An 18,142-nucleotide genomic window follows, 5' to 3' on the forward strand; every position below is an offset into this window, starting at 1 on the left:
CCGGCCCCGACAGCCCCCTGCCGCCCCCAGGCCCGCTCCCGGCTGCAGCCGCCGCTCCGCCCTCCGCTCCCCGCCGGGAACGGCAGCTCGGGTGGGTTGCGAGGGCTTCTCGTGGTGGATTTTGAGGAGGAGGAGGGGGTTGTGGCGGCTCCGCCCGGAGGAGCGGGCAGCGCACGGCAGCCCAGCCCGGGGGAAAGCCGGCACCTCCTGGGGAGGAACCCCGTTGTTAGCAACGCGGCGGTTAAACGGTTCCAGGCGGGCGGGCAGGAGGGAAGGCGAGAGGGTATCGCCGGGTGATGTCAGGCCCCCTTTTCTTCCCCACCAGAGCTTCCCCAGGCTTCCAGATTACCCGCTTCACCCGAAAATACAGCGAGTGAGATCTGCGTTGAGGCGGGCGGGATGCAGCCGTGTGCGGGGACGCGGCGGCGCCGGTCAGAGGCGAGGATTTCTCCCGGGGGTAGCGCTGCCCCCCATTTCTGCTGCGCTTTCCTCTGCCCCTCATGCCCTCTTACCCCCCTCCTGTCCTCTTACAGCCCTCGTTTGGCACACTTAGCAACGTGCTCTGGTCGCGTTCCTCATGTATTCCCTATCACAGGTACTGTAAATTGATGTATACTATGCCAACTTTACTAAATCTTCCATCTTTTCCAGGTTGCAGGGCTGAAAAGAACTATCACTGCACGTTTCCAAGTTGCATGAGCTGTTGAAAGATGTGGGCATGTTGCTTACGGAGTACTTATGCATATATTGTCATTTTTCAAATGCTTAAAAGTTCATTAATTATCAAATATGCCTCTATTTCAGTGTCCAGAGCAATGCAGGCATTGCAAGTAGTATTTAGCAGCCTCCCTTTACGTTGTATACTTTACTGACGACTACAGTCTTTACAGGGTATTAATAAACAATACTGTTGCACTTTGGTCTCACTGTGTCATATATTGGATCTATAGCATCTATGGAACAGAAGTGGTTTTCCTTTGGCTCCCTATGTACCTTACTGATAGCAACCTGACTAAATATGCTGAAATATAGTGACATTTCAACTTGACAAACACTTTAAAAACTTTCTGGCTGGAAGTGCACAGTTGATGTGCTGCTGATGTAGTTTAGTGCTGGTGAAGAACAAATTCATAACAAGGCAGAACAAATGATAAACCAAATAAAGCATTGTTTTTTAAGATGTTTGAAAGTTTATTCATAGTAGAAATTTCAATTTCTTTTGAAGACTACAAAACCTGCCATTAGACAGGAGTACAAGCAATGATATCTTTCCAGAACTGTTCATAGTTACATCTCAAACAGTTCTAATTACACATTAATAGCGTGATTGAAACGTTTCCTAGATCAGACTCTGAATAAAACAATCATTTAAAGTATTCAGTACAATTTTATTTTTTTTTTACTAGCATTTCAGTTCTATGACAGCAGTGCCAAGCATCTAACAGATGCTATTGTAATGGTCTAAAAAAAGGTACAATACCACTGATTTCCTGGAACAGTACCTTAGACTCACTTACATGCCATGCTGAGAAAACTAGTATAAAGTATGATTGTATAGAATTGTAGAAAAATATTTTATCTGTGATTTTGTCATTTTTTAAAAACGTTTTAAGTAGACTCCCCCTCCCCCCACTAGGTTGCAAAATAATTACATCCCTCATAAGTACACCTTCCCTTTGATTAGGTCAAGAGTATCAAGATAAAGCTAATCATTTACATCATTTTCATAAGTGAAAATTCATCTATTAACCATTGCTGCTTATTAAGGACTAGCATACTTTGCATCCTTTCCTTCCAATAATAGAAAAGCACAGCTTTAGTTGGTACACCACATTTACAAAAGCAAAACACACACACACAAAAATCCCAGACACATAAATCTATTTTCTTATGCCCGTGTCTCTTTAGAAAAAACAAGTTTTAAATATTCTCTTGAAAAATTCCTTATAAGTTTCATTCAACGTTATGGTGATTCTGGATAAAGAACTTTGCCCTTACTGGATATAGATGGCATTTAATGAGTATTGCAACTACGCTCTTCCCTCTTTTCTCTCATGCTCTCAAGCACGTTAAGTGGTAATTTCACAAAGGAAAAAAAAAAACACCACCAAACCACGGCCTATGTATAGAAAATTTACCTGTATCTGCAATTCTCCTTTTTTAATCCTCTATGACTGTAGAGCCACTTGCTATGCTTTGCAGACCAAGAAGCAGTCTGGCAATGAATTTACACTGTGCGTTGTATACACTCACATTCTAATAAGGAGGTGCTGGGACTCAAAGCAGCATTACCTGGATTTCTTTATAGCTTCTAAAAACTGCAGCTACAAAAACATAAAAATAAATGTGAAAGTTGTGACTGTGGATTCAAAAGAGGAGGTAAGGTATATAGAACTAGCCTGTAAAATATACCTCCTGTATAGACAGGCCCCTTATACCTTGGTTTAGAAACTTAGAGTGGGATCTAGACTTCAATACATTTGAGTTACCTGACCTGTTTTATTAGCATTTAAAATGTTCATTCTATGCTGCTATATACATGACATGGTAGCAACATCTGTAAGGTCTAGACTAAATTAACAGCTTGCTTGAGAATGTAAATATGTAAAATGTTGGAGTTAACTTTGCTTCACTATTTGGCTAATGACCAGTGAGCTTGAGGGCCACAAAATATGGCTAAAATAAAATTACTGGAAGTACTTTTATATTCTGTTGACGTAGATACTGCCAATAGTGAAGCAGCTTAATGCTTCCTCCTTTCAGTCTCTTCTTTGCCAGGTACCTATATGTATACACACTGAGAAAACATGAGAAATTCCTCCCTGAAATGCCATTATTGACACACTAGCAAGTACTGTCATCCCTTTATTTCAACAGTATCAGTTTTAAATCCTGTCTGTTGACTAGATGCAACAATCTTCAGATTAACACATTTAAAAGCCACTCCAGGAGGTACCAGGGTTTCTAGATTTTGATGAGCCCAACTTGGGATTGCTCATAGAACTGAAAATACATTTTCAGAAAGGTAAGGTTTTACTAAATTTCTCTGGAACTGCAGACACTGTCAAAGAAAAATTAAAATGGCCTTAGTCTGCCTCTAGTTAAAGATGTTTCTTGAAGGAAGGGTAGATGCATGTGCACAGTTAGAGGGAACTTCAGTGCTAGAGCACCATGTAAGGGAAAAATGCTAATTGCTTGCAAGAGCTGTGCATTCAGATTTCTGAGATCTATAGTAATTTCAGAATCCTTGTTCAGAAAACCAATTCCTTAACAATTATTTGATGGATTAAATATTTAACAGATTTTTAAGGGCAATAAAAGTGGGATTCTTTGCAAGTCTAACAAAGGAAGCTTCCCCAAGGAACTTGGAAACACTTCTGGCAGAAGGAACGCTCTCAAATTCATTTAGAGCAAATCTGTGGTGTCATAAAGATGATTCTCCCTTTCAAAAGACCTCTGATAATTTCAGGGACACTAGCAAATTAATTACCATAAAAGAAATTTAATACCACTAAATCCAGAAAATACCTTCGTATGCAAAATACAAAATTGCACCTTTTAGTTTTTAAATTGTATTGTTCATACAGAGCTGTTCACCCAGATCCCTATTTATTAAAGGTTGAATTCCCAATAGCCATTTTCATATCTGGAATGAGTTGATGCAGCACACCAGTTTTGGTGGAGTGGGACACTCGCTGAATTCAAACACATTCCAGTGCACCATCTCCTGTGGGCAATTTGATCTTTCAAGACGAGCCATCAAGATTGTGCCTTTGATTACTTCAGACACGGAGAGACCGCGAGTATTAAAAGTTTATATTAGTATTTAAAATGAGTTTTTCACCCTTATTACAAACTTGCTTCGATCTGGGGAAAAGTGAGAACACTTACTCTGAACAGCTTTGTTTTACCTGACTGGGACAACGCTATTTTTGTGGTAAGTTATAATGACCCTTTTCTAACCCCAGACAGATCTGGATGACTCTCCTCACGTTTTGCTTTGGCTGTCAATTAAAATTATCAGAAAATGACTGACAGAACATTAGATCCATCAGTTTTGCAACCACAATGAATGTGGCTTAAACCTACTTTTTGCAGGCTTCTGCTTATTAGTGGATAATATGTTTTGCTTTATCTTCAATGCTGCCTTTTTTCTTGTAATGCCAACATTCACTGAACAAATCCTTTGCAGCTTAAACAAAAGTCACAGAACAGAGATAAAATATTAACAATGGATTATAAGAATAAACAATATAGAAATGTCCTCTATCAGAAAGTATTTAGCAATGATTCCTGAGTCCAGAGATTAGATGGGAGAGAATAAAAGGGAGGGGGGAGGAGGGGGAACGAAAGACAGAGTGAGATATGGAGAAAGTTATCTTTTCTCTGGGTTGTATTACCTATTGTATATATAGTATGGTGAGAGATTCACTGTTTAAATTTTGAATACTATAAACAGTATCCTGATTTTCATAACATGACATGCAGCGTCAAAAACATGGAAATGTAGAAAAGACATAGGCAAGGAGAAATACATATTCATAGTATTACATTCAATAGCTGTTTAACAGTCAGGCTTCTTTTAGAGCTGTCCAACAATACTGATTAATCCAGGTGAACTGTTTAATCAGCCTTAATTGTCAAAATGATTAATAATATCTAAGTAAAACAAGGCATGTATACATTAAAGAAAACAGCACGGAAACGTACTGCTTGTGAACTGTTTACAAAAACATACAAAATGTTGGATGGCACAAAGTATATAGTGCTAATATAAACAGATTGTTTAAGCTAAGTGCTTAACATAAACTGTCCATCTCTACCTGTAACAAAGAATATTTTAGGGGACAAAAAATATTCCTTATAAAAATAATGCTATGTGGTGCAGAGTGCTTTATTCAGTGTATTTTTGACAGAGGTGGCATTCATAATTCTTCTGGTTTATTCAGTCGTGAACATGATCGTTTTCATTGTGTTTCCACTTGTCACTCCATTTGAAGCTCCAGTAAGATCAGTAACTTGCCATCAACAGTTTAAAGCGAGAATAGATGAAAGCAGTAGCAGCAGCAGGAGCAGCAGCATTATAGGTACCAGCTGGGACAGAGTGTGCTTGCAGGTATCTGTCAGATATGTGCTACCTGTCGCCATGATTTGTGCTATCATCTTATGCCATGGTACCAAATATCTGGTTGAGGTCACTTCACAGGGCTGTTGAGGTAATTTTTTTTATACCTCTCCTCTGAGCAAGGGTAGAACGGCCGACTGGCTCCAAAACCGGTGACTGATTACGATTCAAAGCAGAGTAAGTTGCTGCCATTGCACCCTGTGGGGCAGAGGAGAAAAAAACAACCAAGAGGAGGACATTGTGACTGAGGCACACACTAGAGACCACACAGAGCTAAGTGCCAGAGATTCTGAAGGAGAGGTTCACCCTGGAGAGGTGGGCCCAGGTGAACCTCATGAGGTTCAAGAAGAGCAAATGCAAGGTTCTGCGCCTGGGCCGGAACAATCCTCGCCACCAATACAAACTAGGGGGTGAGGTATTGGAAAGCAGCCCTGAGGAAAGGGACTTGGGGGTGCTGGTGGATGAGAAGCTGGACATGAGCAGGCAGTGTGCAGCTGCAGCCCAGAAGGCCAATCGCATCCTGGGCTGCATCAAAAGATGCGTTGCCAGCAGGTCCAGAGAGGTGATTCTGCCACTTTGCTCTGGTGAGACCTCACCTGGAGTATTGTGTGCAGGTCTGGAGCCCTCAATATAAGAAGGACATGGACCTGATGGAGAGGGTCCAGAGGAGGGCCACAAGGATGATCAGGGGGATGGAGCACCTCTGCTACGAGGACAGGCTGAAGGAGCTGGGGTTGTTCAGCCTGGAGAAGAGGAGGCTCCGGGGAGACCTAATAGCAGCCTTCCAGCCTGAAGGGGGCATATAGGAAGGCTGGGGCGACCCTGTTTAGAAAGGCCTGTAGTGACAGGACGAGGGACAATGGCTTCAAGCTGGAGGGGAACAGATTTAGATTGCAGGTTCGGAGGGGGTTCTTCACTGAAAGGGTGGTGGAGCACTGGAACAGGTTGCCCAGGGAGGTGGTTGAGGCCCCATCCCTGGAGATATTCAAGGTGAGGCTCGATGAGGCCCTGGGCAACCTGGTCTAGTTGGGGGTGTCCCTGCTGACTGCGGGGAGGTCGGACTAGATGACCTTTGGAGGTCCCTTCCAGCCTGGACCATTCTATGATTCTATGATTAACTTCCAGCCTACTTTCATCTACAAAACAGAAACATACCACTGCATCACTCAAATACCAAGCAGTGTTTGGAGTGAGAGTTTTTTAGGGTAATGAATAGTTTTCAGATCAATCTGAGGCATTTTTACCTTGCTTAAAAACCAAACCCAGTTGTGAAATTAAGTTCTCTCTCCATGCTTTGTGAAATAGTTGGGGAATGAAACCCCATTAGTGGGCTGGCTCTGCTTATCACTTATATAACCATTTCAGTTTTCAACAAAATATTTAAAAATCACCCACATTATTCAGCACATGAATATTTATTAAAAAAAAATAATTAGAAAGTTATGAGCTGTGGGATCAGAACTAATCCCCTTCTTTCCACTTGTGTTTTTGGATGCTAGACATTTCTAATAGCTGACTCAAAGACAGTGTTAATTATATTCTTCAGATCCCTTTTATGTTGCATGGCAGAGATTCTTGGATGTAGGATTGAATCCAGGGTGGAATACAGAGAAGTAGAATTCGATTATATTTGATTTTTCCCTGCTTGGTCAAAGTGAAAAAGTTTATCAGGGGCAAATCCAGACTGTGTTTTAGATCAAATGCACAATTACCGTATTAATTAAAAGCTGCCTTTTTGACTTCTTTTTAGCTTATACTATGATCATGTAGCATACTGTTTTCTTTTAGTCACTGACCTCCTCTTTTAGATTAGTTAATTTTACAGTTTCAGAGGAGGTTAAACACTTTTCAGCTCCCCTATAGTCACCTAGTAACATTTTCACTATGATTTCTTCAATGCCGGTTTCTTAAGGAAGTTAAGCCTCCCAGTGTAAGTCAGTCAAATGAATTCCAAACATAAGAAAATGGAAGTCCTTTTCAAATGTATTTGATTTATTCTCCATGACTTTATGACTTAGTGCAACTCCCAGTGATCCCAGTAGTAACAGCTTTTAAATGGTCTTTAGAGGAAACACATGCCACAGTAGCCTTTTTTTTTTTAAATAAAATCCTAGCGTTTACATTAATTTTGGCAAAACAGCAAGCTCAACAAGTATCTACTTACCTTCACTAAATGGGGAGCATCCTGCCTGTTCAGCTGGTATTGAGGCAATTGGTCACAGTGAACTATCCAGGGGTGACTAAGAACTTGGGCTGCGGTCAATCTTTGACGTGGGTCAACATGAAGCATTTTTGAAACAAGGTCCTGTCAATAATACACAAAGAGTCAATGCAAGTAATGGTAAAACTTCAGCTTTAAAAGAGATTACAGTTCAAACCTGAGTATTTTAGTGGTATAAAAATATGCTCATAGCATCAGTTTGAAACAGCTGAAAAACAGCCCTGCCCTGCTAACACTTTATCGTATAATTATATGACTTAATGGATGTTTGGTAATGTAAGAAGAAACTATCCAATTAATTTAGGCAAAATACACAAACATAGAATTATGCACATTGGGCTAGAGTAGAGGCCCCACCATACCAGTATTGTTATTTTTTTCAATATATGAATTGAGTGATTGCTGATTTACCTAATAAAATCATCATATGAGAAAAAAATGAATTAGTCTTTCCTTCTTTCTATCATCAGTGAAATGATCTCTTTTGTTTGTCACGTCAGTCAACTCTGCTGAGATGAAACACTGAATTCTAGGTACTCTTTTTACATGGAAGTGGCTCTTGACATCTGGAAAGATTTTCAGCTTCGCTTTGGTACACCCTTTTCTACCACTTTTTCAACTTCTTTTATCTTTTTCAAATTATGCTAGTGAGAATTGCATACAACAGTTAAGATGTTGAAAACAAATGTATACAGCGGCACAGTATTTTATAGATGACTTTAGATGTCAATCAGTAAGGGTAAAGCATAAATAACATTTCTACATTAAGCAATTATCTGTAGAGAAACACATTTAGTTGACTACAACTGGATTTAAGATAATTTAAGTTACCTTAGCAATACTGGACATTTTCATATAAAAAATTCTTTGTTTTGTAATTCAAATTAAGAATTTGATCATAAAGATAGTATTAAAAAGGAAACTAAGATTTTTTCATAGCTGACAGGTTTTGGTTCATTCTCGACTCCGAAGTACAACTGAATGGAATGGCAATGAAGGAAAAAAAAGCCCACGCTACCAGATTAGTGTAAACATGTTATTCTAACAGGCTGATTTATCAATCAAATGAATGACGTGATTTGTGGGAAAACGGTTGAGTTATGAGAACAGTACTCTAGAAAACACATCAACAAATCAATTAGCAAGAAAGAATACAACATATGTAAAAGATTGTTTTGAAAAATACAGCACTTCACTACATAGAACAGGCATAAAGGATATTGCACACTTAAGTGTAGAATCTATTTGCCGCAAAAAAAGTACTTCTAAAACAATTAAGTTGTACAAAGTAAAATCTTTAGACAAACAGTAAAAAGAAAGTATAATACTTGGGTTTTTTTTTAAGTAGATATGACAGCCTTAAGGACCAAAAGTTCTTAAAAAAATAAACTGCTGAAATCCTAATGAAAGAGTATGAGATAAACTGTCTTGGGTAACTCTGAAGAACTGACCCAAACAGAAAAACATGAAGATAAACTGTCTTGGGTAACTATGAAGAACTGACCCAAACAGAAAAACATGAAAAACTATTCATTTTTCTAGTCTGAATCAGTGGAGCATATGACAATAATGATAATATTTTCATTAGCCTGATTTGGACTATCTGTATGATTTATTTTTTTTTAATGTCACACTTCTACATGAAGTTTTATTACAGCATTTCTCATTATGGATGATTGCGCGTATGTGTGAATACTGACAAAATACACTATATTTCTAAGGACACTTGTTAATGGTATAGTATAAGGCATGCCTTATGCTGTGCAAGTGGCTGTTGAAACACAAAAGGATCATGAATAGGAAACAAACTTCCAGACACATAAAGGATCAGATCAGTATTTTTAAACAACAATAATTATCGGTGGAACTTACCCAATCATATATGACATAACATATACGTTATCAGCAACATGTTACATTGCAATCCGTTTTTCATGCCCCAAAGGACAAAGCAAATGTACTTGCCTTAGCTGTATCTGAAACTGTATTCCAGTAACCACCGCTGAGAGAGAACTTTCCACTACCTACTCGGGCCAAAATCTCCTCTGGGGTATCATCAGGACCATTTGCAAAAGGAGTGTAGCTATTTAACCAAACAAATTCAGTGTTAATAACTCCCATAACCTGGACCTCAACAGTCATCATAAATCTGATCATAATATTCAGAGTTCAACATAACTATTGGCAGACAGTCAAACAGTTGTAAAAATAAATTATTCTCAACACATGAAAATTTATGGCACTGCCTACAGATCTGTTCTTAGAGGATGTATTCCCTCTATTGGGTCTGAAAATCAGATTTCTCCTATAGCAGTCTAAGAACTGGTGGTTCCTGAATTACAGAAAGTATTCCTTAAGCCATCATACTTCAGTGAAGTAATAATATTATAAAATGAAATGTGAAGATTTTATGATGAGTCTGGCCAAGAATAAATGTTGCTTTCATAGTAGAGGAAGGAAGGAGAAGCAATTTTCCTTGCTTGACTCTAAGCATTCTTGCTACCAGAATATCCACAACCAAAAAGCAGATATATTTAAAACCAAATATGTTTGTCACTTATTTATTTTAAAGTGCCATAATGTCTCTGATGTCCCTCTCTCTTAACCAAAGTGGCAATCTGAATAATCCATCATAAAGAGATAATCTATTTTGCAGGTGCAACAGCAACAGTCTTTTGAACTTTGAATACAGTTGAATTTATTATTCATCATCTTTTCTATAATTCATTTCTGCTGCATATATAAATACATTGCTATAGCATTTATTATATCCTGACTGCAACACTTCAAACTATCCAGAGGCTGAATTTTGCACACAGTCATGCTTCAAAGCATTGCAATGATATTTGCAACATGTATTTCCCTCAACATATATGCTGCTTAATCAGCTACTTTTCATGTGAAACAATCAATTCTTACTCCTAAGTCACCATAAAGCAGGTTAAACATCTAAAATAGATAAGATGAGAGAAATCAAGGATTATTCACATCAGTGTCTGCAAACTTGGATTCTACTAAAGGCAAAGCATATTCTACCCCCACTGAAATCAAAGTTGAGATTAATCAGTGCCTCAATAGAAACAGCTTCGACAGTGGGCCTACGTTTCTCTCTTTGTTGATATTGGTTTGGTATTCTACAGCCCTGCAAACTAAAAGTACCCTTACCCAGTAAGCATGGTATAAAGTAGAACACCAAGGCTCCATATGTCACATGCAGCATCATAACCTTGCCTCTTTAAAACCTGAGGGAGACAAATATTTTTTATGAAACAAACAAACAAAAAAACCCACTTAGAAATGTTTTGATTATTTCACAGAAATAGTGAGAATTCAAATTTCTCATGTTTACAAAGTGGTTTCACTTGTTACACACGAAAGAAACAAATATCTAACCAGTAAAAAAATCCCATCAAAATAAATCAAGGTATATAAGCTATCCTGGGTATTTACCTCGGGTGCAACAAAATTTGCTGTGTAACATGGAGTCATCAAAAGACCATTTTCTGCTCGTAGCTGTTTTGCAAAGCCAAAATCACAAATTCGAATTGATTCTGGATTACCAGATTCATCAACATAAAGAATATTGCTAGGCTTCAGGTCTCGATGAACCACCTAAAAAACATAAAACAAACCACTAAATACAATAAGGTAAACATAGGAAAGGCTTTATGTTATAATTATCAATTCTGCTTTTTAATTTCAAATCTCCTATCAGCAATCAGTTTCCAGATTTTCAGCTTCTAACATCAGCTGCAGTATTCTGATGCTCAGTGGTGTCTAGAGCACTATAATTCTAACTCGGAAACTCATAACTATGAAGCCCCCTCCAGACATCCCAATTCCCCCAAATTTATTTGTACCGACAGTTCCAGATGTCTTGTTCTAATGGGTGAATATATGTATTTTCTATTTTAACACGCATACCTACAAGTCTCTTTAAATCAGGACCTTTGGCTAGTAATATCTTTTGAAGCTGTGGATGTCCGTAGCTGTTGATATGCCACTGTGCTATGTAACTCTCTATATTCCATTCTCTTCATTCAGATAGTCTGAATTAATCTCAGTGCAAACATTTAAGGTCTGATTAAGAAGGAATTTTAATAGAGTGCTGCCAAAAAAAAATACGATCACAAAATATCAAAGAGGTATTCTAATGGACCAACATGTCAAAAAAAGCCTGTACTGGTTCCCAAGTGGCTGTTTTGTAGGAGCTGGAGATGTAAAATGCTTGACAAAAACCATAGAGGCTGCCGAAGCTATGGCAGATTGAATCTCATCTTACTTGAAGCTATGCTATAAACAAGCCTTAATAAAACCTGGAATGTGCAAGGACAGTCTTTGAAATCAGATGACCTATTATATTTTCTTCACAAGACAAATTAGCCTAAAGTCTCTAGAGACTTTGTTCTCTGTAAAGAAAAGGGCATACGCTGCTGTAAGTAAAGTGGATCTAAATGTCCTTTTAAATATTTAAAGAGACCTGCTACGAAGGCACTTATCTTCCTGATTATCCTATGTATTTCATTAATATTAGACACAGCTTCGCACAGTTAAATTTGAATGGAAAATTCATGTCCTTTTGGAAAAAGACTGTGGTGAAGCATTTAAAGAAGGTAATCACACTAGAATGAGAAGATACCCCAAAACTCCTGCAAGTGAGTGACGTGCCGAATCAGAAGCTCTGATTCACTCTTCCAGAAAGCCAGCAGTATTTCAGAAAAGTAATGTAAAACCAGGAAGTAAAAGACTGAAGAGGGTCTGCAAGTTGTAAAGCTATTTAACACAGTAATCCATTTAGTAGAGGCTTTTTCAGCATGCAAATACTTTGCAATTCTGAGATTCAACAAAACGAATACTTAAAATGATGGAAATAAGCACCTTGTAAGATGAAATATACAAAATGGTATTAAAAAATTTGAGTTGCAACAGTAGATGTTAAGGGGAAGATTCTGTCTTTAGATGTCAGTGTAGGAGAGAAAAAAAACCCAACAGTTTGGTGGGGCTTTTTTTTTTTTTTCAAATAGTGGTAGAAAGGAAGAGGTTGGCAACAGAAGCAGCACAGAGCCAGGGATTTGGCAGACTGTTTCCAGAACCAGTCTGCTTGAATTGTACTTTCTTTTTTTTTTTGGAAGAAGGGGAAGCTAATTCCTAAGCAATCGACATGTTTATGTCAAAGAATAAATACAATACCTTCTTGTTTTAAGCTGTTTTCCCAAAGGTGAATTTTAAAAAGATGTCAGATTGTTTGGATTATATTAATATTTTGCACAGAAATAACATTTTGTTTTAGAGCAAAGGAAAAGAGCAAATGAATATGCAGGATGTTTCAGTTCTTTATTTCTTAGCATCATGCTTTTGATTAGCATTCTCAATTATCTACCAGCATGCAGAAGTATTCTGCTCCAAGATGACAGGATACTACTTGTTTGTTCTTTATGATGTCTATTGTGCCAACCCTTAATTGCTGTATGCTGGCCCTAGTACTTTTAGAATGGTTTGGAGGAGAGTTGGAAGTATTGCTTACTCTGAAAGGGAGGATTTCAGCTTTTTTTCCAGTTCAAAAGTATCCTATGAATGTCCATAAGGAAAATCCTTCTGGGAAGAGTGATGGTGACAGAACTGGAATCTGTCAGACCAAATATTCCCTAATACCATATTCAAATGAGCTCCTCTAGTGACCAAAGGAGCTACAGAAGGAAAATTCACTGAAGACAGGGAGGATTCTACCAGACAAAAAATTAGACAACTGAAGTGCTCTCTATTTACATATATGGCCACCTTGCACGCAGAAACCTACTTAGCTTAAGACAACCCAAAAATTTACAAAAGTAAAAGTTCCAAAGAGCATGTGTTCTAATGCAAGTTAAAATGCCAATATTTATAAATATCTACAGTAAAGAAACAAATAAAAAACCCCTAAAAACCCTTACTTGACGTAAGGACACTGGGCCTTTTTTGGCCACGTGTGGTAAGAAGGAACCAAGTTATGAGATGTGTTATTCTATTATTTATATTTCCATACAGAAGGTATCAAGGTTTATTCATAATTCCCATGGCTGCTGCTGGCCAAGGATTCTAGTCCTGTGCACAGATACTCAAGTGACTGAAGAAAGAGATGAATCACAGAGTAAGATACATCAGGTAATTTTGATGCTAAGTTTTCTGAAATACTAGTTCCCAGAAATGACTGTGTGTGCTGAATTATTATCTGTTTCTTAAAATAATTTGAACACTACTCATTCTGAAGCAGCTTTTCTTGGATAATTTCGGGTGTTAGCAACTTGACTTTTTCATTACACCCTTACTTTCTGCTTTTTCTCTATCCCCCTTTTCTTATTTACTTAAAAGTGCAACACAACTTGTCCTTCTTGCCATGTCACACTTGCCTTCTCTATCCTTGAACTACTTCCTCTGTCTTCAAATTAATTTCCTGAAGGATTAATTTTTTTTCTTCTAACAGTCCAGTACAACTTCCTGACCCTATGGCGCAGGAGTTCATAAAGTCATAAACCAAGTTCTTCAAAACCATGCAGTGGAAGCAATTACAAGTGTGATAGGCAGAAAATAAATTTTCAGGGTCTATCACAGGGTGGGGTTGAAATTGCGTTAGGTCCCATGGCTAAGCAACAGCACTGGTCCTAGCACTTCTTCCTGGCTTGCTTCCTCTTCATATGCTATCTATTAGTCATTATATGCTTATTCCACAGAACTGCTGACAGACTGCATGCAGGACAAGAGAAACAGTTGCATCATCTCCTTTATCTAGACATCTACACAGCTGATGAGGAATGTTTTGATTTCAACACAAATTCCTGTTGCAATGTAATTATTTACCATAAATTACTTAATTGCTGCTCAGAAGAACATATCAAGATAGAATTTTATAATTCTGAAAGGAAAAAATATTAACAACTATAAGCATTTTGTGTGAGCTGAAAACTTACCCCTTGTGCATGGAGATATTCAACCGTTTTTGTTATTGTGAACAGAACAGCACTAGCTTCTCGTTCCGAGAAAAATTTTTGCCTAAGAATTTTATCCAGCAGTTCTCCTCCTTTCATAAGTTCTGTTACTACGTATACATATTTTCCATCATCATACACCTGCAAAAAGTACATAAAGATGTAAACTCCAAAATATTTATTCTCTGCTATCTTCCTGTGACATGCACAGAGATAGTGCAGGTGCATCCACAAGCTGTTTTCTTCAATTATTTTTCCCGTATTTCTCACCTCACACACTATCCAAACATTGTTCATCTTCAGAAACGAACACAAAACTTTCTACAAAAAGGTAGTACAGTAGTGAAAGAACATAAAAATACGGACATGTAAACGTTTAAAGACAAAAAAGGATGAATAACATGGGTTTTCCCACATAGTTTTACTGAAACAAATCAAACTAGACACGGGAGAAATTAAGTAGTAATAAACAGAAACTAGACTAAGGCAAAACCAGAGCTCATTCTAGAAGCAATTATTGCACCAAATTACAAATATAAGCAGAGATTATTCCAAATGAACAGTCAAACAAAACAAAAAAATATCTAAGTTCATTTCAAATGGCCTCTGTGAACACCCTCATTAATGCATACAAGGCTGCTATGATAAAAGCCTACAACTTATACATTATTCCATGCATAAAGCCCAAACCAAAGTGCAAAATTAATATAATATGTATATTTTAGCCCTTACGTCTAGTTGGAAAATAGCTTAATTTTTGCATGCATTTTAACTTCTAGGGAAACAATAGCTGAGAATTATTTCCATTATCACCAGGGGGCACTACAGACTGAACTATACCAAAACATGGTTTAAGGTATACTTAAACATTTCATTTCAGTTGCACTTTCTTGGGGTTTTATCTTAATTCAGAATTAAGGTTCCTGCTTTAGTGAAACCTTTTACTGACTCTGTTCCCTATTACTATTTTAACCTATTTTTTATGGTGATGTTGGAATCGTTCTCTTCAGTAATATATGCAAAATAAAAACTAGTCTGCCTTTAAGTAGCAACCATTATCCAAGTTGTAGTAAAATCAATTTAGGAATAGATACCAGCTAAAGTAAAGAATTTTCATCCCCATTTCCTTGTCTTAAGCTACCTGGGAAATATAGGCTACTTAAGTACTAAGCTTTGAAATTTTTGTGCTCTTAGCTATACTAAAAGGATTTATTTTCCCACCAAATTAAAAAAAAAAAAGAGGAAGAGTGTTAAAGAAATAATTCTGCTGGCTTTACAAGCTTATGATCTTAAAGAGAGGAAGACATCATGGGTTTCCATGTCCTCATTTAACAGCAATTTTTTGCCCATGAAATGTAAGGGACTGATCATCTGACTGTGTTTGTATTAAGACTTTAAATATTAGACAGTGTTAAAAAGCAGAATTATCTAATTCTAGATACTAAACTGGCATTTTATATATATATATATTTTTTTTTTTTTTTAAATAGGCATGCTCCCTCTAATCCTGGTATAACATGAAGAAATACGCTTATTTCATTTGACATGACAAAGCACACATATATCACTACTGCAGGGGGCATTCAAGCTAAATTTGCATTTGGCTCTATTTTATCTGCTACTCCTTGTTGGTCTTGTCTGCCTGCCAAAAAAAAAAACCCCAACACCCTAAACATACCATTTCCCTCACCCTGGTTTATCTAATGGTACTATCAATTTAGTTGTTTGCACTGAGTAAATACCGTTGAAGTTTTCTTCCCAATTAGGTGCACGGTATTACGCTGAGATCATAAATGTGACGCTAGTTTTTAAAATGAACTCCTGCACACGCCAAAGATCAGTTTTTTCTCTACCAGGCAAACTGAAAGAAACTATATTGATAAACGGATGTAAGCATATGAACAAAATATACAGTAATGGAAAAAGAGAACACCTTTTTTTCCCCAAAGTGAAATATGTTTTCACATACATATTAGGGGTTTTTTTTGAACTCATAAATAAGTACTTGGACCAGGAGACTGTGTATACTGTATTCAGGTTTCTAAAATACTTCTGAAAAGATTCTTCAGCCAATGCTTTAAATAACTCAAATCAGGGCAAAAGTTCTGTTACAGAACAGTAGCTAATAGGTAAAAAAGGGTAAAATACATATAATGGTCTGGCACAGGAAGTGTCTAGGTAATGGTTTGTTGGAAGCTGTGTGCTTCCTCCATTCTTACATGGTTTCCTAGGCATCCACTAACGGCCACTGTCAGAGGCAGGATATTGGACAAGAAGGACATCTGATTTAGCACAATATAGCTCTTTCTTTTGTTTATATACTATGTAACTGAAAAAGACCACTGATAACAATCAGAAGGAAAAACCCCAGAGGACTGTGCATTGCAGAAAGAAGTTGGTGTTTTGAACATGCATTGTTTCAATCCAAACACCTTCAGAATTAAAGTACATAAAAAGATTGAACAAGAATGAAAAATTCCATCCTAAGCTAAATGCAAACATTACTGCATTTGTTCTTGAAATACAAGAAAGGAAAAGAATTACTTCTTGCAGAATAATAATTTTCAAAAGACATTCACTTAATGTAGAAATATTCTGGTATTTCAAAACAGAAACATTTAAATTTTGGTGTAGAACTGAATGAAAAATTTAGTCAAATCCACATTGAGTTTTATTTATATAATAATACATGGTGCTCTTGATGAGTTTGAGGCCTGAAGGCCAAGTACTCATTGTTCCCTCTGAAAGCCGTGATAGCACACCACTATACTGTGGAATATGCAAGCAATCTGAACTATGCATCTATATTAGGACAATGAAAACTTAATCCTGATTTTTTTACAGCAGTGGGTGTTATACAAGTTTCTAATACATATGAATCCTGTACCTCTTTCCTTACACTGGACATACTTCCATAAACTGGGCTTGAGGAATTGATTTGAGGTAGAAATAAGTGAGAATTACAGCCTACTGCCTTCTCTTCCTCTGTGGATTCAAGGCTTTTTTGTTGTTGTTGTTGTCTCCTTTTGTTACATGAATATTAATGTTGGTGTGAATGAAAGATGGCTCCTACTAGAAGAGGACTGATGATGATGAACAATTAATTACAAAGTAGAATGATCCAGCACACATGGCAACTTTTCAAGGCTGCCTGCATTTCTCTTCTCTTAGTGAAAAATACTCCTAATGCTTAAGTTCAGGGAAGTGCTCACATTCCTTGTGTTTGTCTTCCTGCTTAATTCACAATAGAGGTTGTGATATTTAAAGTAACACATAAACCTAGCATTCAGCACTAAAAGCAACCTGAATGCTGATGCAGGTTCCCTCTTAGCACAGTTGCTTTCAGGTAGCTTTATTGTTCAAGCACATGGAACAGAACAAACAGAAAGTGGGACTATAATTATGGTATCTAAGCTTGCAATAAGGTAAGCTCCATGGTGGGCTCCCTTGTATATCTGACTTACTTTGTTCTCCCAAGAAAGGGACAAACTACATGATATTGATAAAGTGAAGACACATTATTGTAGGAGAAGACCTTTAGGCTGAGTTCTCTAGTAACTCATCATCACAGTATTTACGAGCTACTGTTTTAAGGACTACAAAATGTCTGAGCATCTCCCTTCAGCTGAGCTCAGCTTCCTGTAAATGGTTAGTTGTTTTGCTTGAGGTTTGGTTTTGGGGACCAGAATATTTTTCTGCAGGCTAAAAAAGTCATTAAGCATATGCCTTTTTAATTTTTAATCCTCTTTAATGCATAATCAAGGAAATAAAGCCAATTTTCTTTTTCTGTTAGATCATCAGAATCTACTGTTCACTATGAAAAACCTCTACCTC

At 37.4% G+C, this 18,142-nt stretch overlaps 1 protein-coding gene across 3 annotated transcripts in view; it reads right to left on the reverse strand.

The window, feature by feature from the left end:
- Positions 1-1,167: 1,167 nt before the first annotated feature.
- Positions 1,168-18,142, reverse strand: part of RPS6KA3 (ribosomal protein S6 kinase, 90kDa, polypeptide 3) — a 70,170-nt gene continuing 53,195 nt past the window's right edge. For all 3 annotated transcript variants that reach the window (XM_014960284.1, XM_014960283.1, XM_014960280.1), the window contains exons 16-21: positions 14,291-14,449; positions 10,797-10,958; positions 10,512-10,588; positions 9,312-9,429; positions 7,290-7,430; positions 1,168-5,323 (exon numbers count right to left, since the gene is read on the reverse strand). In XM_014960284.1, the coding sequence (XP_014815770.1) occupies positions 5,201-5,323; positions 7,290-7,430; positions 9,312-9,429; positions 10,512-10,588; positions 10,797-10,958; positions 14,291-14,449 (780 nt within the window). In that variant the 3' untranslated portion in view covers positions 1,168-5,200. The remainder of the gene's footprint in view (positions 5,324-7,289; positions 7,431-9,311; positions 9,430-10,511; positions 10,589-10,796; positions 10,959-14,290; positions 14,450-18,142) is intronic.

The sequence above is a fragment of the Calidris pugnax genome, unplaced genomic scaffold (genome assembly GCF_001431845.1).
Source record: "Calidris pugnax isolate Ruff unplaced genomic scaffold, ASM143184v1 scaffold188, whole genome shotgun sequence".
Classification (NCBI taxonomy): Eukaryota; Metazoa; Chordata; class Aves; order Charadriiformes; family Scolopacidae; genus Calidris; species Calidris pugnax.